Source organism: Oryza glaberrima, chromosome 9 (genome assembly GCF_000147395.1).
Source record: "Oryza glaberrima chromosome 9, OglaRS2, whole genome shotgun sequence".
NCBI classification, from domain to species: domain Eukaryota; kingdom Viridiplantae; phylum Streptophyta; class Magnoliopsida; order Poales; family Poaceae; genus Oryza; species Oryza glaberrima.
The window spans coordinates 10975410-11002570 of NC_068334.1; the positions used below are offsets into that span (position 1 = coordinate 10975410).

The window sequence follows — 27161 nt, forward strand, 5'->3', positions numbered from 1 at the left end:
TCGACGCGCTTGCACGTTGAATGGCTGTTTGATTGATTCCTCTGCCTTTTATGCACACATGCTCCCTTTTGTTTTTGTTTCTTTTTTTTTTTTGGAGGACGCGGTGCTATCTTTACTTCTTCAGAGGGTTGGTGCAGCCGCCTAGCAGACAAGAAGCACATGGCCGTTGGCAATTCAAAAAAATAGTTATATATATATACTCCATAAAACGAAGAGTAGAGCCCCAACCGCACATTTTGGTATTAATTTAAGGGCATATTTTTTAAAACTTAAAGTAATTAAGGGCATGTTTTGATGGGACAGTTTCTCGTAAAATCAAAATTATTATGAGAATAGAGAAGTTATAGTTATAAAATCCAAACAATAAACTAGTACAGAAACTGTTTTTCCCGGTTTCTATATAAATTCTCGCTAGCTAAAACTTTCCAAAACAGGTCCTAGCTGGGTCTTGTTTTAAGAACTTTTAGTATTATAATTTCTCGCAGACTCTCCAAACTTTCCTAAGCAATTTGTTTTCTAACCTATATAATTTTTTCTAGAATAAGTTATTAGTACTCTTTAATTCTAAATAGATGTACAAAGGAAGAGAGCGGAAGGATGAAGGAAACTGATTAGGGACCTCTACGCAATTGTGCTTTACCAGTTGCGCATTTCTTATGACATGGTCTTCCTTTTCAGACCTCAACCGATTTATAGTTTAATCGTTGAAATTTGTTTGCTGCATAATTTTTCAGCTTTTGACGCTGTACCCAGGCTAGTGCAAATCTCCTATTTCCACTTTAAATATGGCAGCTCTACTACGTGCATGCAGAATCGATGGATAATCGAGAAATTAATCATTGAAAGGAAGATCAAATGGGCCGGGATTTGTTTTCCCTAGCTAGTTTAATTAGGATATTATCGACGGGGATACCCGTAGACCGGATAAATAGGATATTAGGGTACATTGGTACGAGGATCTACACGATACAACATCAAAACAGACAAAAGACAAGGATTATATTAGTTCAGGCCTCTCGTAAGATAATAGCCCAAATCTAGTTTATATGATATTGATATGGAAGATCACAGAGTACAAAGAGAACAGAGATACCAACGAGATCTTTGCCGAGATTATTCGACGAGATCTCCCGGCGGCTTCAGTTTGAGTCCTTCGGCTTCGTAAACTATGATGGATGTGTTGACGCTACGATTCATTGATCCTGAACCCCTCCGGGGGTACGTCTTTTATACCACGTGAGTTGCCTTAGTCTCTAACTAGAACTCAGAGACAACGAAACCTGCACGATAAAGAATAGTCCCTATCCTTTCCGAGTAGGGACTCTGATAGTCTCCAGCCCGTAAGGTTATTTTCCATATATCTTATATCTTGTACATTTCCTTATCACATATAGAAACATATCGTGGTATATGAGGTATGCCAATCTAGTATACTTGGTGATAATGAGGTATGCCTTATCCATAACTCTGACAAATAGGATAGGAGGTATGCCTTATCCATAACTCTGACAAATATATATGTACTACAGTTGTGTGGGGATAATGTTAGTATCTAATACTAGTAACAAATAGGAATGTGCGATATGTATTAACTAAGCGACGTTTTGTGCACGTTTGAGGGGGTGTTTAGATCTAGGGGTATACACTTTTGGTTTGTCACATCAGATATTATATAAGTGTCGCATGGGGTGTTCGGGCACTAATAAAAAAACTAATTATAGAATCCGTCAGTAAACGTGAGACGAATTTATTAAGCCTAATTAATCTGTCACTAGCAAATGTTTACTGTAACATCATATTGTCAAATCATGGAGCAATTATGCTTAAAAGATTTGTCTCGCAAATTAGTCGCAATCTGTGCAGTTAGTTTTTTTAGCCTATATTTAATACTTCAGGTAGATGTTTAAACGTTCGATGTGACAGGGTGTAAAATTTTAGGATGAGATCTAAACACTCCCTGAGTTGGTGCCTCGGTTAAAATTAGGACACGAGCTAGAATTCAGTGGCGGAGGCGACGGCGAAGAGCGGCGGCGGCGGCTAGGAAGAGGTGGTGTTTGATTTCGCGTCGCTTTCCTATAGGCTACGTGCGTCACGTTGTGCGCCGCGCGCGCGGACGCTGTCCGCTGCCGCGGGATGGTCATTTGCGGGGTTATGCCCTGCATATGTAGTCGCGCCGCCCGTGTAAAGATGAAGGCATATGTCACTTGCAGCTTCGTGGAGTACCTAGCTACCATCCCAAAATAGGATTTGATCATTCATTTGACAATACACACTACACTACATAGAAGATTTTTCTACACAAGGAGCTCCTATTTTCTGTTTTCACGTGCGTCTGTAAAAATCGGCCATCTATTTTCACGTGCTAATCCTTAAGAGGCTCACACGCAAAAATCGACCGTACGTGAAAATACATCTCCCTCTTTTCCCTCTCACTCACCTCAAAATTTTCACCTTCTTTCTTCCCCTTTTTTTATTCTCCCTCGATCACTCCTCTCTCTCTACCTTTCCTCCCCTCCCCACCGAGCGCAACGGGCGCAGGAGGCGCCTGGCTCGTCGCCGCCGCCACCGACGAGGCGGCGACCAGGAGCAGGCGGAGGCGGCGCGGCGGCTGGCGACCGGCCGGATCCTCACCGCGTCGATGATGACGAGGAGGAGGAGGCGCCCGGTTGCGGCCGAGGCAGGCTCAGGAGTGGCGGCGGCCAGGAGCGGCGGCAGCGCGACCACGGCGATGACGAGGACGACGGCGACCACGAGCGGCGGCGCCGTGCGATTTTAGGGTTAGGATTAGGGTTTTAGATTTTTTGATTGTATTCTTTTTCGGTTTTTTTTCATGCGGGCGGTATAATTTAACCGCATGGGATAATTGATTATCTCGTGTGGTCCACTTAACTTGGCCGCACGAGAAGATGGATTATCCCGCGCGGTTGGACCGCCCCACGCGAAAATATGGATTTTCGCAGACACCTGGGTGCAGACGGGCGGGACCTCCGCACAGAAAAATGCATTTTGACCGCATGGAAAAAAAATCTTTTCTGTACTAATGACATTAATACAGATAAAGTTTATATCCAAATTCATTATTTTATAATGGATCAAATCATATTTTAGAAGGAAGAAGTATTTAGGTGCTACCTACCAAGGGGATGTTCTCTCAATTTTACATTTGACTTAAAAAGATACTAAAAATTGAAAAAGAAAAGGTAAAAATACGTAATATGCCACTACACAAAACATGCATTATTAGATTTAACTTATACAAATAGAAACAAAACTAACAAATTTAACTATGAATGGAACACGTTATTCGCAATCAAATTTGTTATTTTTTTGTTTTAAATTGTTTACATCTTTGTGATAAAATATATTATATATTGATCTATCTTGATAATTTTTTTAATTTTTTTGATAATTTTTTAAATGCTATGAAAAAACGATAAGATGTGTTCTTCAAGGGGAAAAAAAATCCACTTCCGTCCATTTGGCTCGTTTTTTCGTACACGCATGCATGCATGCATACTCTCGTAGCAGAAATGGTCGTCCTTATATTAATTGTTTCACGATATCATGTAAACTAGCACGAGCATATTGTTAGGAAACGATAGGAGAACAAACGATAAAGAACAATAGATCAATCACAAAAGACACGAGATTTAACGTGGAAAACCCTCCCAAAATAGGAGAGAAAAAACCACGGGCGCCAGCCAGCAAAATATCTTCACTATATCTGAGGTGAGGTTACATCGCCGCACGGCGGCTTACAAGAGGTATATATATAGTGGAACCCTAAAAAGGGATGATGATCCGTACCGCGGGGGCTCCGCCCCCGCACCCCCAGGCGTCCCCAGGCGCACAGCCCAATGGGCCAGCTTCAGCCTTCGCTCCGCTACGGCAGAAGCTGGCCTTTATTAAGTGCAAATGAATTTGGATCACAACTCAACACATATATTGTGTGATTCTTGGTGAGTAACTGGTGGCCTATTCGCTGATTCGTAGTAGAAGACGACGATCTCATACACACAATCATATAGTATATGAACACGGATATAGTGAGGGGCATCACAACTTTATTGCTTTAACCATATGCGGATACATCAACCAACCTCTCAAGCCCTTTCTCTCAATATATATACCCATAATAGGAAGTCCTATTAGGATACGTTTCCATATATTTGGTATGAGCCCATATTTATCTCTGGCAGGAGATAATAGTTTCATAACACTCCCCCTTTGGCGAATACCGCGCTATACACATGTATCATTAAAAACTCCTTCCAAAAACCCAGTGGGAGAAAAGGATAGGAGAAAAGAGTACATTGTACATGCTAGTTATATTGCACTTATTGCCTCGTTAAAAACCTTGCGTGAGAAATATTCAAGTAAAAACTCACTAAGGGAAAAAAGAGTACGACAAACGATCTTCTTGATCGTATAATCTTTAAGATTCATAAATAGCTAATGATCTATATGCTTTATTATATTAATCAACTTGGATTAACACAACAATATAGCGGTAGTAACCTTCAAGGTAAATTATCAAAACAATAATTAACTTAATTAATTCTTGGTAAATCAAATATAAGATTTCCAAGTCTTAAGTACGATAATCGATGTTTAGCATATATGCTCCCCCTCGATAAGACATCCGTTGAAACTTCCACGTTCCAATGTCATAACCACATTTTTATTAATGTGTAAAACAATGATAATAAAATTACCACAATGTTTAATCTTTCATTTACTTATTTCATAAGTTCTACTATAAACATGAGAAATAAATCAACGTATAGAAGCAATATGTATAACCACTTATTCAAATATGTAATACAAACAAAGTTTTATCCTTACGGAGGACTATGCGAAAATAAGTTGCAACGATACACATATGCGGTATGTATAAAATAATTAGCTCAATACAAGAGGTTAAATATTATGCAACTTTCTCTTAGTGGATTTATCAATCATTACCAATTTGATTGTTCCACTAATCTTTAACAATTAGCTTAAACCACTTAAAGTGACATAAATCGGTCTATATTTTGGCATTAGGGGAATTAATAAGATTGCCAAATACCATCAATAAGTATATCTTCATGATATATAAATTCTTACACCTTCATAGTATGTAGAAAACTACCGATCCACTTGCATGCTAGTGGATGTGATTTTCCAATTCATTCGTTTGAACGGCGGGTCTATCCACTTTATGGGAGTACGAGTTATCGGTGTTATATGGAGATTAACCGGTAATTCATACATTAGTATAGTCTTACAGGGATCAACTTATTCTTTTGGAAGTCACTTTCTCTGCTATGAGAAATATTCTCACTTCTAGGAGAAAAACTCTTCGTGAGTCATCATAAACTCTTCTACGAGTCTTGCAATTCTCTTCATGAGAATATAGTGTGCTTCATGACACTAATTAGTATGAGATTTACATATATGTTGCGAAATTGTTTTCTTTCTAGTGAAAAATTCATATGGATTTTCATAACCCATAAACTGCATATCATTTATTCATTCATGCCTTTTGCCAGCGATATATATAGCGGAATTTAATACATTCATAGAAGGAGAATATCAGTCTTTTCCATGACCAATTGAACCTTCGCTTTTCACCACTTCATTTCCTATTAAGTCTGAACTTCCATGTTCACATAGACTTATTTAGCGACTATGGTTCAACCTCATTGTTTTCTTCAATAGACCCGATATGAGTGCTACTATGCAACTCTGCCATGGACTTTGGTTCCGGATCCGGATTCTCATTAGAGAAATATTAGCAATCATAGAGGCGATGTTGTCGACAACTATTCTTTTCTCCACATACTCATTCCGTGAGGTTAATTCATTATAAACCATATCTTAGTCATTTCCCAAACATAAGATGTATGGTTGTTCCACATCCCAGAATTAGATAGATGTGCGCACTTTAATTCTGGGTTTTCATCTTCATGATGAACCTCTTCATGAGGCAATTCACCTTCATGATGATTACTCTACAAGAGTTGTAAGGAGTTATTAATGGGTACATTGACAATAGTCGTTAGATCTTAGAATCCGAAGGCATCCCCGTAGATTTTAGAACATTGACTAACATGTCACTCTGCATTTGTGGATATACTATTCAAAACCCGGGGTATATCACTGTTAGCAGAAAGTTTACTACAAGTAAATATAACTTTTGATTACTCCTTTAATTCATAATTATCTGGCAAGCTCCCACTTCTGGCTTACAGGAGAATAAACTAAACCTTCTAGATTAGTTTGGCTTGTGCGTTATTCTTACTTATAAAGATCTTTTTCTTCTTGAAAATATAAGGCATCTTTAACACATGGGCTTTTCTCCCATTGATGCCGATATTCGATCTTTATCTAATAGCATATCACAAAAATCCCCTATCATAGGCACGGGATTAATGGAATTCGGTCCATTTGTATCCCCAACTTCATGTGGAGGCCCATATATGTATGCTATGGTGGTGATATATGAGGGAAATGTTCATTCATTGAATACGCACTTATACAAAATAAAGGGGGAAAATATATTATATGCAGTGAGCTAACATAAAAATTAATGCAATGGCATGAAAAATTGCACATCCCTAATACTGTAGGTTATCCCAATTCATAGAGGGTTATTATTCTGCGACAATGAAGCCCAAACAAATATTCACTAGTCGACAAAATTTCTCTATTTTCTAGCTTTTTTTTATTTGCCCAAGACTTGATCCAATTACTCATACTATATTCAATTCTTGAATTAAGTTGGATCAATAAACTTCTTGTTTATATTTATGCAACATAGATATGATCATAAGATGGATGTGTTAGTATTATATAACTTCATGATGTCTTCAAGAACATAATTATAACAATAAAACATTAATCTATGAACATAGTTTAACCATCATGGAACTTTTCAAATCACCCAAACATTATTCTACGAGAATATTTATTCTCCTTGAATATGCCAATAAATTAATTGGGTGACATGTCTAACTTTTATTCATTATGCTAAAGTAAATGAGGTGTCATTTGATCAAGGTCATTAATTATTTAGGATATTGTTTACTACAAGTAAACCAATAGCTTTCAAATAGCTATATACAATTTCATACTTCCTTGATGAATATACAATTTTCAATGGCCAATAAATAACACACTTCGTTGTGTGACAATAATTCATAATTATCCCAAATAAGATTCGCTAATAGTTTGGGCTATTTTTGCTTCTAGCATTTGACCTATAACATCCTGCCACATATCCACAATTTCTTATGCTCCTTTATTGCAAATATTCTGAAATGAATTTGCAAAATACACATATTCCTCCCCCCTTTTCACGCCAATCATAAGAAAACTTACAAAATATTTGTCGTGAAACCCACATATTTGTTGTAACTTCATGGTACAACTTTTCTAAAAGAAATAATGTGGTTGCAGGTGGATATGTTTAAGCTTAAATGCTTAAACATAAATATCTAATTGTTCATGTGCATAAGTAAACAACTTTACATGTATGCCAATATGACATCAATGCACTTAGAACTATCAACCTACATGGTTGATTGAGGCTTACTGGATAATAAGAATACATTCGCCAAAAATGCTTCAAATAATAGGCAAGACAAATATTTAGATTCAATGTTAGACATACAATTCACAATTTTATTCCACAAAAGGTTAAAGAATTACTACAGGTAAAAAAAATGCAATATAGGTAATGCAGAAGCTTCTATGCATAAAGCAAAAGATAAAGATGCTTTATATGAGCTTAACCATGTTCTTCATATTGAACTTAATCTAAACTATAATGTAACTCGTGTATGTAAAGTACTATCTCAAAAGAACGAATGCAAGATTGCTGTCATTACTATTCGTCTCCCCCTGAGTTGAACATGAAATTCAAATACACCAAATTCCTTTCCTTCCACAAATTTTGAGTATGCATGTTCTTCATGAACATATTAATAGTATAAGTCATATATATGCATGCAAATGCACATGTTGACAGTAATACAACTTCTTGTGTATCAATTCTAACAACTAAACATGTTGCATCTAGGCCAAAATTGCTTTAAATGCAATTGACCAATTTACTCAAAATAATTTACATACATCCATAAAAACAATACTTCATTTGTAAAGTCATTTATACGTGGAAGATGGACATAACATTATCAATCAAATTAACTATAGACACTGCATAGGTACATAGTCTTTTGATAGATAATTTTGGTGCAGGGCATATTGGCATATAGACTTCTCGTCTAGATATTCGTAAATTCGATGATATTGTATCTACTTTGACACAATTAATCTTTAAATTACTTGGAGCTCATCTTCTGTGATAGCCGCATACTAATAAAATATCTCTAAGTCAGTATTCACTCTTCATGATGAGTGTATATAATTATATTCTATGCTAAGAATATAATTGTGCCTTCTAAAAATGTGGCACCGATTCGACAAAGAGAAAATGTATATTCATTTGCCCAATAAAAAAAAACTGCTACATGCAGCCAGCTTGATGTTCTTTCATGCAACATTCTACAGGTTTACTTCATGTAAATAAAATTCACAAAACAAGTACAAAATAGAAAAGACTGGTTTCCTACGCACACCTTTTATTACACTCCTAGCAATGAGCATGATTTTCTGTTATTCAAAGGTCTATGTGTAATTTCCAGAATTACTAACCCACGGAAAGATCAATATCCCCAAACAAACAATTGCTAGGAAATAAACCATAAAAATATGATGCTTCCAGAAGGGGTACTAAGACTAAAGTTTCACAAATTTATGGAAGCTCATATACCTAAAAACATTGTTTCTAGGATTATTATGGTTATTCCAGAAACTAACTAGATAGTTAAAGCAAATACTTAGAAATACGGGAATAAGGTATAAATCCTTAATTCTTCTCTATTTGGCGTAAACCCAATTCATGAAGGTTCAAAATAGAAATGGCGAATGTATATTTCCCGTAGTTTCTAATGTCCCATAGGACTTTTGCGTATAATTTCCGAGTTCCGCATAATGCCTTGGAAACCAAGGACTTTTGAAATAAAATGCCGTTTTCGGACCAAATTCACGGTTCATGCCCGACTCCTTTTAATAGGCCAATTTCTACTTGGCCCACCTCCTTATACTGGCTAGCTTGAAAACCTGGCCAGCCCATCTCATATGTTGCCCAATAGGCTATTACGACCTTCTCCCACAAGAAGTGGGTGAGGTATGATCCAATTGCCATTCTTCAATGGAGACAACGGATAGAACCAATGGCAAACGTGCTAGTGAGCCCTCGGTAGAGATGGACGACTATGGCAAGTTGCCATGGTCAGAGGCGGAGCGGCGGTGCAACATCTAGTAGCACCGACACCGGTATTCGTTGGCATCAGGCCGTGACCGGCGTCCGATAATCATAACTCCATGTTACGTGTCGATGAAACTCGGCTCGGCATACAGGCCGGCATGGCGGACGGCTATCGACGGCGGGCGCTCACGGTGGCTTCGACCCTTGTCCCGGCCACGTGCGGTAGCGCGGGAGGCATGCCGTGCGTACCGGCGGCGAGGGGAGGTGGGCGTAAGCTCCTCGGCGTCGCTACAAGCGACGGCAGTCAATTGCATTGTGGATGGCCTCAAAAGGCCGTCGAGTCGGCGTTTCAAATGGCGGATCGACGAGGGAAAGTCTCTAGATTGATTCGGCAACCATTGACAAAGGGGAAGACGTCATGCGGTGGCGTCAGGATGTCGCTACGTGCATGCGGCGGCGCGGCGCATGCAGGTGCCGATGACTCGGATTTGTTACCATCTACTTCATACAGATAGACAAGTCACAACCGACAGTGTCCCAAGCACGCTGATCCATAAGATCGGCGATGACGAGTGTGTTAATATATTTATAGATTAACGACTATGTTAGCCAGAAAGACGACAACTTCTAGGTGGTGTCATGTGTTACTGAGTGTTAGGTGTCGTCGTTCGGGACAACACTCTGTCGTTCAAGTCAACGGATTATGTATGTGCACCTTCTTGTGTGCACGGTAAGCGCATTCGGGCGCGTGGTGCCGAACTTCGTGGTCGGCGATATAACAAGAGAAGAGTCGGCGCAAAGGCCGGACAAATACATCTATTCATGCGAGAAAATAAAACAACTAGAGACATGATATAGCATATTACTCTCGCTACTATAAAGTATTAGAATAAATGAAACCAATACTGATCTCGTTTATCCGATGTAAAGGTAGCCGGTCCGATATGCAGCTGCCGCTCTGCTTTACACAAGGGAACTCCCGGGGGAGTCGATGTGGACCATAGCCGAGGCGCTCGGCTCCGGTGCAGTGCGCGTGGCTAGAGTCCAGAAACAATCTTCAACAGCCCACGGCATGCAGCTCCGGCCGTACATGCAAGACAATTAATCATGAAAATAAATCTGATTAGTGTCAGGCTAGTAGTAGTACTATAAGGATATATGCATATATCAGTTGTATGCATGCAACATGCATGCGTGTAGATGCATGTTAATCTAATCCTCCTTGCATGCATCAGATTGGTATACGAAAACCAATCTGCACAGTGCACCACATCGGTACTGCCTCCTGCATGCTGAGCCTTGCGGTGCCGTACTACCGCAGCCGACTGACCCACACGGCGACAGCGCACCGGCGTGCCGCGTGCCTCCATGGCCTGTAATCCATCCAGCCGGCCGAGGCAGATGGTTCAAGTCGCGTAGTTCCTGACGTCAAATTGTCCAGGTGGTTTGCACGGACGGTGAGCAACCGCACCGTACCATCTCGGCGATTTGCATCACGAGGCTCGCCATCATCCGGGCATGAAAAAAGAAAATACCAGCGCATCAATGTGTAAATTAGAAATCAATCTAATAACAAAAACATATTGGAACGACAAACCGGCCTGGCGGTCGTGTTGGCCGGCGACAAGCAGTACATATCACAGATCAATCTAATTAGTATCGAAATCAATTGATACACTTAGGATTAGCGTCGAGCAATCTCGTGCCGATAACGTGTTGAATAACTAGTGGCCTATTCGCTGATCTGTAGTAGAAAACGACGATCTCATGCACACAATCATATAGTAGATGAACTCGGATATAGCGAGGGGCATCACAGCTTTATTGCTTTAACTATATGCGGATACATCAACCAACCTCTCAAACCCTCTCTCTCAATATATATACTCATAATAGGAAGTCATATTAGGATACGTTTACATATATTTGGTATGAGCCCATATTTATCTCTGGCAGGAGATAATAGTTTCATAACAATTCTTACTTCTTATTACAACTCGAAATGGTTCTCCGATTTAATGCGCAACTTAGTCCAATCCGCGTAGTTTGACACTACATGAGAATCACAATTTGTCAAAGCATCATCCGTAATACTCCCTTCATCCCATTTTAAGTGTAACCATGAGTTTTCGTGCCCAATTTTAATCGTCCGTCTTATTTAAAATTTTTTTATAATTAATATTTTTTATAAGATGATAAAACATGAATAGTACTTTGCTCGTGACTTATGTTTTTATTTTTTTTAATTTTTTTTTAAATAAGACGAACGATTAAAGTTGGACGTGAAAAATCATGACTGCATTTAAAATGGGGGAGTAGTAAGCGTCGAGTTATCACCACTGCAGCAGTGATGATATTTTGGTCATCTGCGAAGCCATGCCATATTGATTGTATAGGAGTGAGTCTCTCGACAAGAATCCCTCATGTTCTCACCAAATTAAAAACCGACAAGGGTTTAGAAAAAGGGATAACTTGTACAGCTCTCCGCAAGAACTTTCCAGCTTTTCTTTTTATTTTCCTCGTCCTGCAGCTTTTCGCGTCTATTATATGGATTCGCTGTTCAATGACTTTTCTGGACGCGGTTTTTGTTAGAAAAGGTGTTCTTTTTTTTTCTATTGAAAAAAAAAATCATTTTTAGCAATGATAGAAAAAAAAAACTACATATACATCCTTCTCCAAGAATTGGGAGAACTGTTCAATTCATCACAGCAAGCAATCCTGTTAGATAGGAAAAGTCTTTAATTGAATATCTTTAATTAGCTGCACCTTGCCGCCAGCAACTGCACGATCATCAGACCGAATCAAGAACAGCATCGCTCATTGGCAGATGGATGATATATACATTTCATGAAACAGGGCACGTTTTATGCTAGCTTCACGCGACAGAGTAGGTGAAAACAAAATACTAGTACTGGAGTGTACGCACGGTTAAAAAACAGTTGGTCTGCACGGCTCATGTACTGACGCAATACAATTTACTAGCTCGATCAGTTGTGAGAATTAGGAACACTGCATTTATTTTGGATATGCTAATGCAGTAGTTCCACGCCAATAATTTCTTGCTTACGTTTTCATTTCCCGTACATTGTTCCGAAATAACGTAAGGGATTTCCAAGCCGGAAAAAAATAATAAACGGGAGGAACTGTAACTGATATGATGTAGTATGTAACAACCGCGCGCGTAATTGCCTTTGATATGGTGAGTAATCTCTTCGCGTTTACGAATGGTCAAAAAGTACCATTTTTAGATGCCAAAAAGTACAGCTAATATTGACGTATATATAGGCCCTGCTCGAGATCCCAACAGAGGAGAGATAAAGAACCCAACAGAGAGGATATAAAGTTTTAGATTTTCGTGGCGCGCTTTTTAAATTGCTAAACGGTACGTTTCGTGCAAAAAAAAAATTATATGAAAGTTGTTCTAAATTATAAGATTAATCTATTTTTAAGCTTATAATAATTAAAACTCAATTAATCACAAGTTATTACCACCTCGTTTTACATAAAACACTTAATTTTCGTCCCATCTTTATAAGATTCAAACAGAGCCATATGTGAAGGCGCTGCAGACAATGAAAGCCTGGTTAATTTGACATCTAAAATTTTTTTTGGCATCTAAAGAAAAGCTTTTTGACGCAGATTGTCAGCATGCATGCATATATATAGCCGTATGTGAAGGCGCCACTGCCGACAATGAAAGCTTGGCGAATTTGGATAGCAACAAGCCAAACTTTTTAAATATTCAACAGGAGATTTTGTTTTAAAAGAAAAGAGATTAATTTGGGAACTTTTGAAGAGTCAACATATGGATCGCCTAAATATCAACGGATTGATGTGTTCAACTCCGCAGGCCCGCAAGGTCGCAACCATTTTTGACAGTTTGAGTTCTGTAGTGTGTATCCGGAGCGCGTACTGAAATACCTGACACAATGACAATCCATGGAAGCAAAATAATTTTATCCTAGCTAGTCCTTTTTTATAACGAAAATGTTTTTGTTTCCCATCCTCTCACACAAGCCACATATATAGCTAATAAGTATATACAAAATAAAAAAAAGTGCTGGGATAAATCCCAGCTACCTATTAAACAATAAAAATAGCTGAAACGCTAAAAGAATCATACATACTATAACAATTAAATCTGAATTACCCCTATTGCGACAGTTTATATTACCCCTGAACCACAAAAACATATATTTTAAACCTCGAACTATTGATACCAGACGAATTACCCCTTGCTCAATCCACAACGGTTTTAGTAGTACATGACACACGTGCAGTGGCAGTCCAATCAGATCCAACGTGATTTTGGTCCTACATGGCACCAATCAGCAAAAATAACACACACACACTGACAAACACATATATACATAGAGCCCACATGTCACATTCCCCCCCCCCCCCCCCCCGCACGCGCTCTCTCTCCCTCTCCCTCTCTGTGCTATTGCCGTTGGATGGTGCGGCTAGGAGGACGCTCCGGTCGGTGGCGGGCAGGGGCCTCCGGTCAGCGGCGAGCGCGGCTGGGAGCTCCATCACCTAGAACCGTGGAGGACTCAGCCCCCGCTCAGTGAGGACCTTGAGCCGATGCTCAGATCGTGCCGCCAGAGAAGAGGGGCGGTAGTGGCAGCTGAGGCCCCGTCTCGCCGAAGTCCACATCGCCTCATGAGGTCGATCCAGGGAAAGAGGGACAGTGACGGCGATGGTGAGGGTCGAGTTGCTGGTGTCCGCATCACCTTCCCGAGGTCGATCTAGGGTAAGAAAGGAAGAGGGGCGGCAACGGATGATGCCCGCCTCGCCCAAGCAACCTCGTCGATCAGAGCCCGCCTCGCACTGCTGAGATCGTGGTGAGAGGGGGCAAGAGAGAAATAAGGCCGATAGCCCCTCCCCTCCCCCCCCCCCCCAGCCGTGTCTGGCTGCTTTAGTAGAGTCGTTGATAGGTATCTATAGATTTTTTTTAAAAATATTATTTTGCTGACTGGACTGCCACATGTATGTGATGTTGTACCAAAACCGCTTCAAATTGAACAAGCGGGCCGGGTACTTCATCCGGTTTCATAAGTTCGGTTAAATGTTTGATATTTGAGTTTAGGGGTTATTTCAAACGGCAGCAATAGTTAGGGGGCAATTAGGATTATTTCCAAATAAAAATATCCCCAAAGTCAGTAATGCTAGCTAATTTTCAATAAGCTAAAGTAAAAGAACAAATTATAAGCAACGGTTTTGATCTTCTAACCATAGGAGTAAGATGGAACAGATGAAGAACATATTAATATTAGATCCACCTGGAACACATTAGAGCATCTAAAAAACAAAAATATGATCAAGGTGCTGTCGTAGTGTCGTTGATTGAATGGATTTTACAAGTTTTTTTTTTCTTTTACTACTTTGAAAGCAGGAAAAATGAGCTGACGAGCGCCGTCTCGTGCCCGTATACGTCCGGCTCATGGTGGCAGGAAGGCGGCGCTGTCCGAGAGGAACCGACGGCAGAGTAAAAACATACTAGTAACTGCTCCGAAATTAATTGTTACGGTAGAAACTTGGCAGATGATAACTGCCATGAAATTGCGAGGATAAGAAAAATGGATCGGCCCGTGACTTTTTAAGGCTGTAAGAGCACCCACAATGGTAAAGTAAGCTGACTAGATTAATAGTAAACTACTTCAATGGTATGTCTACATGGGTATCTATAGCTCTCTAATTTATTGCCTCGTTTTTTTCTATAGACTATCTCCCGGTTAGTAGATAGCTTTGCTCTCTCTCTTCATTTAATCTCTTCCAAGTAGAAAAATATGCTGATATAGATCTCTTGTAGAGAGCCTATAAATAACCATTGCGGGTGCCCTAACTGCTGTCTCGCCGTAGAAAATCGGGATGCGTGCGCCGTCGTTGGACTTGACCGTCGACCGTGGCATAGGAACGCGTAGCCTCTGTAGTCGCGCATCTCGCTTTGCACAATTGCACTGCGCTTTCGCGCGCTGAGCGAGCCCGCTCACGTGCGCTGCCGGTGCGTCACACTGCACACAGCCGGCGCTGTCGTCACCGAGTCCGCGACTGGCTGGTGGGGCTACCGTGAGAGCCCACGGCCCAGTCCGTAGATGTGCTTTGTCTCGCGGGCTGGGCCATGCTAAAGGGCCTAGCGACTTTCTACGAAGGAATAAGTTCACTTTAGGTCCCTCAATTTGTCGCCCAGTCTGATTTTCATCGTCAGTCCAAAAAACCGGATACAATGCATCCCTCAACTTACAAAACCGTGCAGAAAAGGTCTCTCGGCAGTATTGTGACCGGTTTTGGATGATGTAGCGCTTACGTGGCTCCCTTTACTAGGTCTTCGTCCCACATGGCATTGACGTGACGCTTACGTGGCAATTTAATTTAAAAAATAATAAAAACTGTGGGCCCACATGTCAGGCACACCAAAAGATAATTTTAAAATGGTGGGGCCCACGTAGCTTCCACATGTCATTCGCACTCCCATCGTCTTCTCTCTGCCGGACAGCCTTCTTCCTCCTCTCTCCCCCTCTCCCTCCTTCATCTTCTCCTCCCGGCGCGTGGACAGGAAGGGCGGGCGGCGAGGAGAACGGCGCGTGGGCTTCCCCACGCCTGGCAGAGTGGGCAAAGGCATGGCGCCGGTGGTGCCGGGTGGCCGAAGAAGGGGCACGTTGGCGCGTGTGCCTTGATCTTGCCGAACTGATCGAGGTAGCGGAGGAACTCGAGCACCTATAAAGCGAAGCTAGCTGGGGAGACGAGGAGAGGTATTAATTGGACCAAGCAAGCTACAAGGGAAGCGAGGAGGAGGTGGAGACTGTTCTCCTCACCGACAACCGCATCGGGCCTCTGTACAAGCATGTCTTCCCCCCGAACCACGCGCCCAGTCTCTCCTTCGTCGGCCTGCCTGCCAAGGCAAGCATGGCGCTATAACATGATATATATAGTTCATGATAGTTCAGGCAAAATCTATACCATGTATATTTGTATGTATATATGCGTATGTGAGCTGCTACTTGTGCTTATGCTGAACTGCTGACCATCATATTCCAATCATTCCGGTTTTTTCCACTATGGTGCTGACCATCATATTCCAATCATTCGAGATGGAGTCGAGGTGGGTCGCGCCGCCACACCCGCATGGTGGCGTCCTCCGACCCGCTCACCACCACCCGCCCGCAGCAGCCCGAGGCGAGGCAGAAGATGGCCAGGCGGTGGCCCTTGAGGAACCCGGAGTGTGCCGGCTGCCTCGCTCCCTCCGCCCTCACCCAGCACTCCCGCCGCCGACGCCCTCCCCTTCTCTTGTGTCGCCGCCGTGCCGTCGGCCGCCGAACCTCCCGTGGCGCTCCCCCCCACCCCGCCCAGCGCTCCCACCGCCGACGCCCTCCCCTTCTCTTGCGCCGCCGCCGCCATGCCGCCCGGCCGCCGAACCTCCCCGTCCCGTGGCGCCTGGAGAGATGTGAGGGGAGAGAGACGAAAGAGAGGGGAGATGGGGAGATGGGGAAGAAGGGTAGGGTGAGAATAACATGTGGGGCCCACGTGAGCCCCAATTTTTTAAATTATTTTTTCTATGTAACTGACATGTGGGTCCCACAGATTTTATTATTTTTCTAGATCGAATTGACACGTAAGCGCCACGTCAGATGAAGACCGAGTCAAAATAGCCATGTAGACGCCACATCAACCAAAACCACCATCTAAACCGCCGAGGGACCTTATATGCACTGGTTTTAATAGTTGAGGGACCCGTTGTATCTAGTTTTGGGGTTTAAGGACGAAAATCGGATTAGTTGACAAGTTCAGGGACCTTAGATGAACTTATTCCTTCTACGAATTGTCCGGAGAAGAAACAAGATTTTGGGCTGGAATAAGTCTATTTTACCTTCCTGAAGTAGTGCGTTCTTTGATTGATTCGTCTCCCTCGACTTTGATTGATTCGTCTCCCTCGACTGCAATACCGGATATAACCCCTCTATATTCAAAAACCAGTGCAAATCGAATTTTTCGGTGGTTTAGAAAGCGGTTTCTGCTGATACAACTGGTTGACCACTTTGACTCGCTAAGTCAGCACCGATCTGTAAGCTGTGGACCGGTCATGTCACGTCAGGACGGATAGGAAGCTCTCTTGCCAGCCGCGGCGCGTAACGCGCGTTTGGCATTGGCAGCGATGATCACCTACGCATTCACCGTCCAAAAAGTGGCAATGGAGGCAACGACATGTCTCGTCACACCGGCATCGCAGATGCTGCTCCTGCAGCCGTGGTTCGCCGGGCTGATGGCGTCCACCACCGTCGACAGGCTCTCCTGCGTTGTGCTCTCAGCATCATCATGGAGCGGGACTTTGTCGTACGTGCGGGTGACTGAAACTCTCAGTCACCTTCATTCGATTACATAGCTCGCCATCGCTTTCATCAACTTGTCTCTAATGTTTCTTAGAATTTTAAAATTTTCTCTAATGTAATTGAATGCATGCTACGTGATGGTTTAGAAGCATTTGTAGGGTGCCACGTAGTACTTTGGAAATGTGCCACGTGATGGTTACTTTGGAAATGTGTAATACATATTTGGAACGCTTTATATGTAGGAGATTGAATTGATTTGCAAAGCATGTGGGTATTAGGGCTCACAAGTTCACTTTAGTTAGGGTCTGCCCTTCGTGAAAAGGTTATAGTAGCTTATGGTCCAGTCTTAACATGCATCTTTTGCGCTAGACATCTCATTCATGTCTAATTGGAAGTCTATCTTCTTTTTGCACTATACATATCATCCATGTCATCTGTTGATATATATACTTGGCCCAATAGTTAACATAGAAATTTGGAACATAATATTTATCAGTTTTTTGGTCTTTTCCATTGCCAATATTTTAATACTACAATATGCGTTATATTGTACATCTTTTAGTTTTATGTCTTTTTTTTAACATATCCGAGTAATATACTAACACCTTGTTTTATGCACTTTAACAAAGAGTACTCAACTGGTGAGAGTGTATCTCAACTAATCGATCAGTTGGACTAGAATATACAGTACAGTATTCAACGTACGTATGACACGAGGTTGATTAGCGCGTGCGATGGGAATATGATACAGCGGAGTACTACCTGACAAAGTGACAGGGGAAGATCTGGTATGTCAGCATCGGATGGCGACCTCCCTAGAGGACGATACGAGTATATACACTCGATCGGCTCTTCAAGTGGATACTTATGGATTATAGTATATGTGTTACTCCCTTCGTTCAAAAAAAAAAAAGAAAAGTCAACCTAAAAAAGGATGTGACCCCTCCTAGAACAATCCCTAGTAAAATAAATTTGGATAACTCTTGTCCAGATTTATTATAATAGAAGGGGTCAGGTTAGCTTTTTTTTCAATAAAGGGAGTATGTGTTAGTACTAGAAATCATTTCCCGAAATGAAACTAAGGCTGTATTTAGTTCTCTTTAAACTTCCAACTTTTCCGTCATATTAAATGTTTGGACATATGCATGAAGCATTAAATGTGAACGAAAAAAACCAATTGCACAGTTTGCATGCAAATTGCGAGATGAATCTGTCAGGGTTATGAATACCACATACCTAATAGTAGTTGACTAAATCTCGGCAGGACCCACTACATACCATGTCCTATATGGAAGCAACCTTCGGATATAGGAGGAGTTCCGGATAAGGAAAGACAACCAGAGTTCTACACAGAAACGACAAGGACTACTCGGATTGTATCCATATTGGTTTCCCTAGTTCTACTTGGACAAAGGGACACCTATGGGTATAGATACAAGCCCCCCTAGGAGGAGAGGGAGGAGGATCAACACCCAACACAATCGACATAGAAGCCACATAGAAGCCTACATACGACAAGACACGCCGCCGGATATCGACTTCAGGGATAAGCACGGCTAGTACCCTGCGGTGTCTCCGGATACTGTCAGGAGAGACGAAAGCGCTATCTCTGATCTCGCCGAGCACGGATTTGAGGAGGAAGGGTACCCTGTTGTCGACTACGAGTCAGATCGTCAGACCGCCATGTCGACAACAGTTAGATAGGCTACCCCAAATATTGTACTGGTGTGATTATCATAAATAAGAGCAATACCGGCTTCGGCCAACAGGATGTAGGGTTATTGCCTGACAATTCAGGGGCCCGAACCTGTATAAAAATCCCTGTCTCCATCTCTTTTACCTCAGTCTCGCGTATATCCTAGCACCGACGATCCCCATACCATACAAATACCGGAATCGTGACATCAAACGTCGACAGAATCTTTTGAGCCTAATTACGCCATTATTTGACAATGTGGTGCTATAGTAAACATTTGATAATATCAGATTAATTAGGCTTAATAGATTCGTCTCGTAGTTTATAGGTAGAATCTGTAATTTATTTCGTTATTAGTCTATATTTAATACTTTAAATATACGTCCGTATGCCTCAAATGTTTTTTTGCAAAAACAACTGAACACGGCCTATTACAAGCATGAACAAAACGAGAGAAACAGGTTTGGTCAATTGCAGAATCTACATTAACTCTCCTGATTAACTCTCACGACGAAGTTGACCGGGCGGGCCGTGTATTATTCTGGTTTTGTAATCGTTGGATGCAAAGTTTACCCAAAAAAAAAAAAAAAAACTAGTGGTGAATGCATAAAACTTTGGCAAAATTTGCTACAGGACATGCAAAAAACACGTAATTAGCTGAGGGACACCGAGAAAACGTGAAATTGCCCAAGAACACTGCAAAATATTTGAAATTTGCCGTAGGACACCGAACGCATTATTTTATTATTTTCCGGCTAAATTTTGAATTTTCAAACTTAATTTTGAGATTGATTTTGAGATATTTTCAACGTAGTTTTTTTACAACATTGGCTTTTAAATCATTAAGAACACATTTATAAAAGTTTCATCTATAAATTTATTTTTATTTTCTAATAAGCCGTTTTGGCTTATTTAGATATAAGCCAAACGATGGAGCTAACAGATTGACGTCAGCATTAGCGCAAAAAAAAAATACAGATAACGTCGACGTGTCACATATATATGATATATCACAATGTTGACATGTCACTTGTAAACAAGCTAGCCAATTAATTCCAGTGGCCAACCCATCTCGTAGTATGCTGTAATGGGCCAGATACATGGGCCTAACTGTTGCTCCTAATGGGCAAGGCCTCTGGATGTATGGGCCATTACTCTGTAAGGACTTGTTGGATTAATCCCTCTCATAAGGGGATTTAAAGTTAATTTATTCCACACTTATTGTGTGGTGTGAAATTATTTTCCCTCAATCCCCTCCCATTCTTTTCTCTAGCAATTTTACCGTACTTAAAAAAGTATCTTAAGTTACCTAAATTTTACACTAAAATTTTTATTAGTACCTAGAGGTACCTTATTAAGAATGATAAAATTACCTTTCCTCTTGAGGATTAATTAAACAAGGCCTAATACGACTATGCCCAATATACAGGCCCAGATGGACGCGGCCCAAAATTGTCAGCCCGATTCCCAAATATGAGCCTCGTGGGTCTGTTTAAAAAAATCAATGGCGTCAAACATTTTAGAATGGAGAGATTATAAGACTTTCTAGCATTGCTCATATATATATATATATATATATATATATATATTAATGAAACTAAATATATATAAATGTGAGTAATGCTAGAAAGTCTTATAATATGAAACGGAGGGAGTACTGTATTAAACCAACTGTTGAGTGGTAGCTAGCTAGGCGGTAATGTTGCGATGACCGTGGAATTCCCAGGTGACCTCAGCTCAAATGGTTGTCAGTTGGTGATTTTGCACGTGTACATCGAAAATCGAATGATATGCCTTTTTCTGGTTGTGAATGCAACATGCAAAAGTGACATTTAGATATTGTATTATATGGGTCTGTACGGCTGCACTTTCTTTTCTGTGTTGCAGCCCACTTAAACAGTATTATGCGTGTGGCTGTAAATAGTATTATGTGCGTGTGTGACTATAGTAGAAAGCCAAAGACAGCTGTATTATAGTGCAGCTGAACAGAGCTTATACTTTTGCTTTTTAATTTTTGACCCCACGTGTTTGAAGTCTCGCTCGCTTTGTGGTTGGGTTGCACACGGAAACGACGAGACCACGATGCAAAACATGACAAAGACTTGTCGTTCGAAGCATATCAGTAATCATCATCTGGTTCAGATGCAGGTCCACACGCAGAAAATCAGTACAGTACTACAAACAAAGTACATTTAGTGTCCTTGTCACAAAATACAGTAGATCGATCAAACCCTACAATAGTGATCTTTCATGCCAATGCATGCCAAAAATAAATAAATAAATAAAACACATCAGCGATGGCAAAAATAGTAAAACCCACCTCTAAAAAATGACACTAACATGGCATTTATGTCTTTTTCAGTATATGCTAATTAAGGCTCTAGCTAGCTAGGGGTGCACGCATGGACGACCAGCATCCATCGTGTTAGGGTCGTTGGTACACGACGACCGACCTGAAGACGCCAAGCTTTTTGGCATCGCCGCTGCTGCCGCCGCCGCCGCATGCCCGCCACCGTGTAACGGCCGCGCCGCCGAAGCACCGGTGGGAAGCGCGGCAACGGCGGCTAGGAGCACCAGAAGCGCCGCCGCGGCGCGTGTTCTTCCCCGTCGTGTCTTCTTCTTCTTCGTCTTCTGGTCGTGACGAGATACTTGCACGGTCGTCACGATCACCAGCGCGATGAAGACAGCGTCGGCAGTGCGCTCCGGCTCGCCGGCGGCCGCAGCGGCGAACATTATTCCGGAGGCAGGCAGCAGCATGGGGAAGTAGTGGCTGACGCTTTTCTTGTTTGGAACATGCTACAAGTTTAGAAGAAAAAAAAAAAAAGGCCAAACCAAGCGTCAACTCACATACCCATCCATTTCTTCTAGAAAAAGAAAAGCCATGCCCATAAAAATTAGCTAGCCATAATAATATAATATATATCAAACTAAATAACGAATGTGGTTAGTCAAACAATGATAAAAACAAATTCCGTAGGTCGATTGGCTTTGACCTCGACCGACAAGTCTGTGGCTCTGCTTTTTTATGACATTAGCAAAGTTAATCGCGGTTTGTACACGAGCTAGAGGCATCTGCCGCATCATGTAAAGTTGTAAACACATGCATTTCTGGATAATCTTGACGCGTCACGATTATCTGATCTTTTCGGTCAAAGATGAGAATTTGAATCGATATATCGAATCGTTACTGATTTTCCAAGAAATTATCAATCTCCACACCGCCCACACCAAATAGACGTATATATATCCATCCACACGTATCGGAATTGCACACTAAAAAAAAATATAGCTTTAAGCTTAGATCTGGGTCCAAGATACGTTGATCGATCTGTTCATCCCTCTAAAATTGTATTATACCATAAATCATCATGAAAATTCACAAATTCCTAAACGATAGACCCACTACGAATTTTATTTTATTTTTTTTGCACGCTTACATCAAAATCATATCGCACATACAACCATGTAATTACTCACGCACAATATACAAGCGCCGATTTTTCCATGACAAACAAGCTGGCCAGACATGATAAAACTAAACAGTTCACTATAGTAGTAAAGCTAAGCTAAGCGAATTCCAATTATATAAGAGTAGGTACAATAGCAGGCTATAAGCCGGCTATAACCATATATCGAGAAGAAAAGAGAAGAGAGAATAAAGCGGGCTACATATTTGGAGCCGGCTGCAACACGGACTCCAAGATGTTATATGTGTATGAGAGATGGGACCGGGTATTAATGGTGTAGTATATTTTTACAGTTATGAATGGACTATTAGATTGGTTATAGATGTTTTGTAGCCAGTAGTTGGCTATACTATTGACCTTGCTCTAACGTGCTCATTTCCCCAAGGGCAGCAGCCTGCTGCTATAAATGCCAAACTTTTGACTAACTTCCATTTTGAACTTGAAAACCCAAATTATATAACAATACGGTACGGTAGAGTAAAATAAAAAAGAGAAGTAATTAAAACCAAAAGTTCTTTGAGTGAAAAACTTTCAGATTTAATTATAGTAATAATTGAAGTGTAACTTCACTATAATTATAATGTAATTGCACTTTAAAAATATAACTGCATTGTAACTACACTGTAACTACGATGCAACATATATATATATATATATATATATATATATATATATATATATATATATATATATATATATATATATATATATATATATATAAACTTATATTCCACTAGGGTTTGGTTGGCTAGCACCGAGATTTTACAAGTGATATGTGTGAAAATTTCTTTCTAGCAATTTTGTTTCCTTTCATGCATAAATCTTGAAGTGATGTTATGGTTACAAATCTGCAAATTCTAGGGCAAAAAACTTGAGAAAGTTTTGTAGCAGTTCCCAAAAAAAAAAATCGCCCTCTCCGATCGATACGCACAAGGTGACCTGTGCGCGCGTGGTCACGGCGCTGCGTAACTATGATCGATCATGAGTTCATGAAGAGGCTAATGGCCATACGCGCTACGATTCTTCATGAAAGAGCGATAGATTAATCTAAGGGCTAAGCAAGATGAACACACGTATATACCTCGGCTAGATGGAGCGCGTCGACGGCCAGGACGAAGGGAACGGATACGACGCTGCCGCCACCGCCGCCGCCGCGCGGGAGCGTCTCGCCATGGGCGCTCTCTCGGATCGACGTCGACGTCGGCCGCTTGTCCACCATGCCGTGCAAGTCGCGCGGGCTCGGCTCCGCCTCAGCAGCGCCCTCTGGGACGACGCCGGGTACGCCTCCCTCGCTGCTGTTCCTCGCCGGCCGCGCGACGCCGTCGCCCGCTTCGCACTCGTGGGGGATGAGGCCGCCGTGGACGGCGGCGTCGCGGCCGAGCGCCGCCTTGCCGTTCGTCGTGGTGGCGGCCGTCAGCTCCGGGACGCAGGCTGACCACACGGTGCCATGGTGCGTCTCCCCAGCGTCGGCGGCAACCGCCGCGACGGCGCCGACGCCGCTGGATAAGGTGAGAACGACGAAGAGGAGGAGGATCGCGCGGTTTGACATGGTCGGCGTTTGGCGTTTGGCGTTTGGAATTTGGCTTGTGGAGTTGGGGTATGTGCTAATTGGGATTAGGATTAGGCAGGTTTATATAGGCAGCGTCACTTACTTGTTGAACAAGTTTAGTGTAATTTCCTCAGTACAAAGACTAATTTCAATTAATTAAGTATTGGTTTTTGGGCGCTAATACTTACTTGCGGTGTCATTTCGCATGTAATTTATGTCGGCAGAGCCGTACACGTGTGTTATCATCTGAGGCCTGAGGGGCAATAGTGCTGATTTTTCTAAAAAAAATCAAACTAAATTTAGTGGATTTTTATGACATTTATTGCAAATTTAATTTGGAACCATATGGGGCGTAACCCCTGCAGTGCTCGCTTCAAGTTCTTCCATCGTCGTCCGCTTTTGCATTTGTCAGATGTTGTGAAACAGCGTTCGCGAAAAGATGTTGTGAAACAACGCGGAGCAAATCAATATGTAGTTTACTTAATAGAGAAGATTTCTAGTTTATGTTTTCGTGAATGTTTTTTTTTTCTGTGATTCTCCTTATAAGGAACAAAAGTATCATTTTGCTTTGCTTCATATATTAAAGAATCACTGCCGACCAATATACATGGTAATAACATGAGATCAATCTATACTACTCCCTCCGTTTATTTTGACACCGTTGACTTTTTAGTACGTGTTTAACAATTCGTCTTATTCAAAAAATTTAAATAATTATTTATTCTTTTCATATCATTTAATTCATTGTTAAATATACTTTCATGTACACATATAGTTTTACATATTTCACAAACTTTTTTAATAAGACGAATGGTTAAAGATGTGCTAAAAAGTCAACGGTGTCAAACATTTTGAAATGGAGAGGGAGTAGAACAATACTAGTCAAGGATAACTTCCTGGTCCATACCTTTTTTAAAAAAATAGAAAAGGTTTTTTTTTTTAGCTAGGCCTGATAGCCCCATTTCCATTACCAGAAATGAGACAAGTGCTAACACAAAGGTTCTTAGTACATTAAAACAACCAGGCCAGAAAGAGGAAGGAAAAGCACGAACTGGCAGACGTATCGCCACCGAATTAAGACTTCAGTTTTTCTTGAAAAAGAGCTTACACCACAGACGACTACCACCACTCTCTCCCAGAAGCAAAAATTAGAACAGTTGTTGGCTAAAAGAGGACGTTTTCTTATTTAGTCTGACTCATTTATGTATCATTCATAAAAAAATAACTTTTCACAAATAATGTAGATGGGGATTATCACGGTAGTCCATTTGTGCATCGATGGGTGTGCGTTTGTTCTCCACGAAGTATTTATACGAAGAAGAGATAAACTTCACTTCGCTTTCGATCTACTAGTACTACTTATTACTTAAAAAGGCTTGCCTCCTCTCGTTACATCGATTGCATGCTATTGACCCGAAAACTAGAATTGTTACATATGCCTGGCTACTAGCACGATTTTCAAACCGGTCATTTTGTACGAATTTTTTTTAATATTGAAGTTGCTTTAAATTACAGATAAATCATTTTTTAGTTTGAAATAATTAAAAATTACTACATCCATTTTATATTATAAGACTTTCTAGCATTGCTCACATTCATATATATGTTAATGAATCTAGACATATATGTGTGCCTAGATTCATTAACATTTATATAAATGTGGACAATGCTAGAAAGTCTTATAACCTGAAAGTAAGCGAGTAATTAATTATATGCTAATGCATTTTTTTTATTTTGTGTGCATGTATTTGAGTATTTCATCTTAATCTTTATCTTCAGTAAACTCAAATAGGGTCTGAGTGTGCTAGCTAGAAAAAAGAATGACCGGCCAGAGTTGATCTCATAATGTTATAAACCTATAATTTATGGACAATTGAAGTGTGCTATCCTTAGGGAAAATCTTTTCATCCCTTAAAAGGATATCCTCTCAGTTTTACATATCATTTAAATAATTATGATTGTTTTTTGAAAAATTGACATGTTATATCAATATGAGATATGCCATCTCACAAACATACAAATTAAATTCAAATTCAACCTATAAAAATAGAAGAAAAAAACAAATTCTTCTGTGAATAGTGTGTATCATTTGCTCTTAAATTAATTTGTTACTTTTGCTTATATTAGCTTGTACAGGTTGAATTTAAACATGCACAATTGTGGACTCATATATTACATATTGATTTATCTCGTTAATTTTTCAAATTTGTTGATGACGGCGGCATAAAAATTAAACTAACATGTAATTAGACGCATACTTAAAAAACCTGTGTTGAAAATTTCAAATCTTGACTTAAAAGTTTTCAAATCTGATATAATAATTTCTAAATATGAGTTGAAAGTTTTTAAGAAGAAAGGGAAGGAGATTGGATAACGTGTATACTACTTCACTTGTTAGCACATATACGCTAAATAGGATCCCTTATATATGAGTATGTGCTAGTACACTCGAAATCAGTTTCAAAATGAAACTAATACTAGTACGAACAAAACGAGAGAAACATGTTTAGTTAATTGCCTAATCTAATCCTTTCATTTCATATGTAGTCGCTTTAATTTTTTAATCAAACTTTATTAAGTTAACAAAGTCTCGGGCCCAATAAGACTCGGGCCGTGCCGGATCGGCCCAAAGGCACGATAGTCTATCGTGCTTCTCTGCAGAATAAGTCTACTTTTCCTCCTCAACTCTTTGAGCCATGTCTATATGGCTGAAAATAAGTCTATTTTGTATTCCTCTTCTCTTTATGCCTTGCCTTATATGGTTGACTAAGTCTATTTTGGTTTCCTCTACTATTTTTTTTGATCG

The 27161-nt window shown here is 40.7% G+C and overlaps 1 protein-coding gene across 1 annotated transcript; it reads right to left on the reverse strand.

The window, feature by feature from the left end:
- Positions 1-21512: 21512 nt before the first annotated feature.
- LOC127785038 (uncharacterized) lies at positions 21513-24395 on the reverse strand. The gene is made up of 2 exons (XM_052312458.1): positions 23888-24395; positions 21513-22135 (listed from the first exon to the last, which is right to left on the reverse strand). The coding sequence occupies exons 1-2, from the start codon at positions 24353-24355 to the stop codon at positions 21728-21730; spliced, it is 876 nt and encodes a 291-aa protein (XP_052168418.1). The 5' UTR covers positions 24356-24395; the 3' UTR covers positions 21513-21727.
- Positions 24396-27161: the final 2766 nt, after the last annotated feature.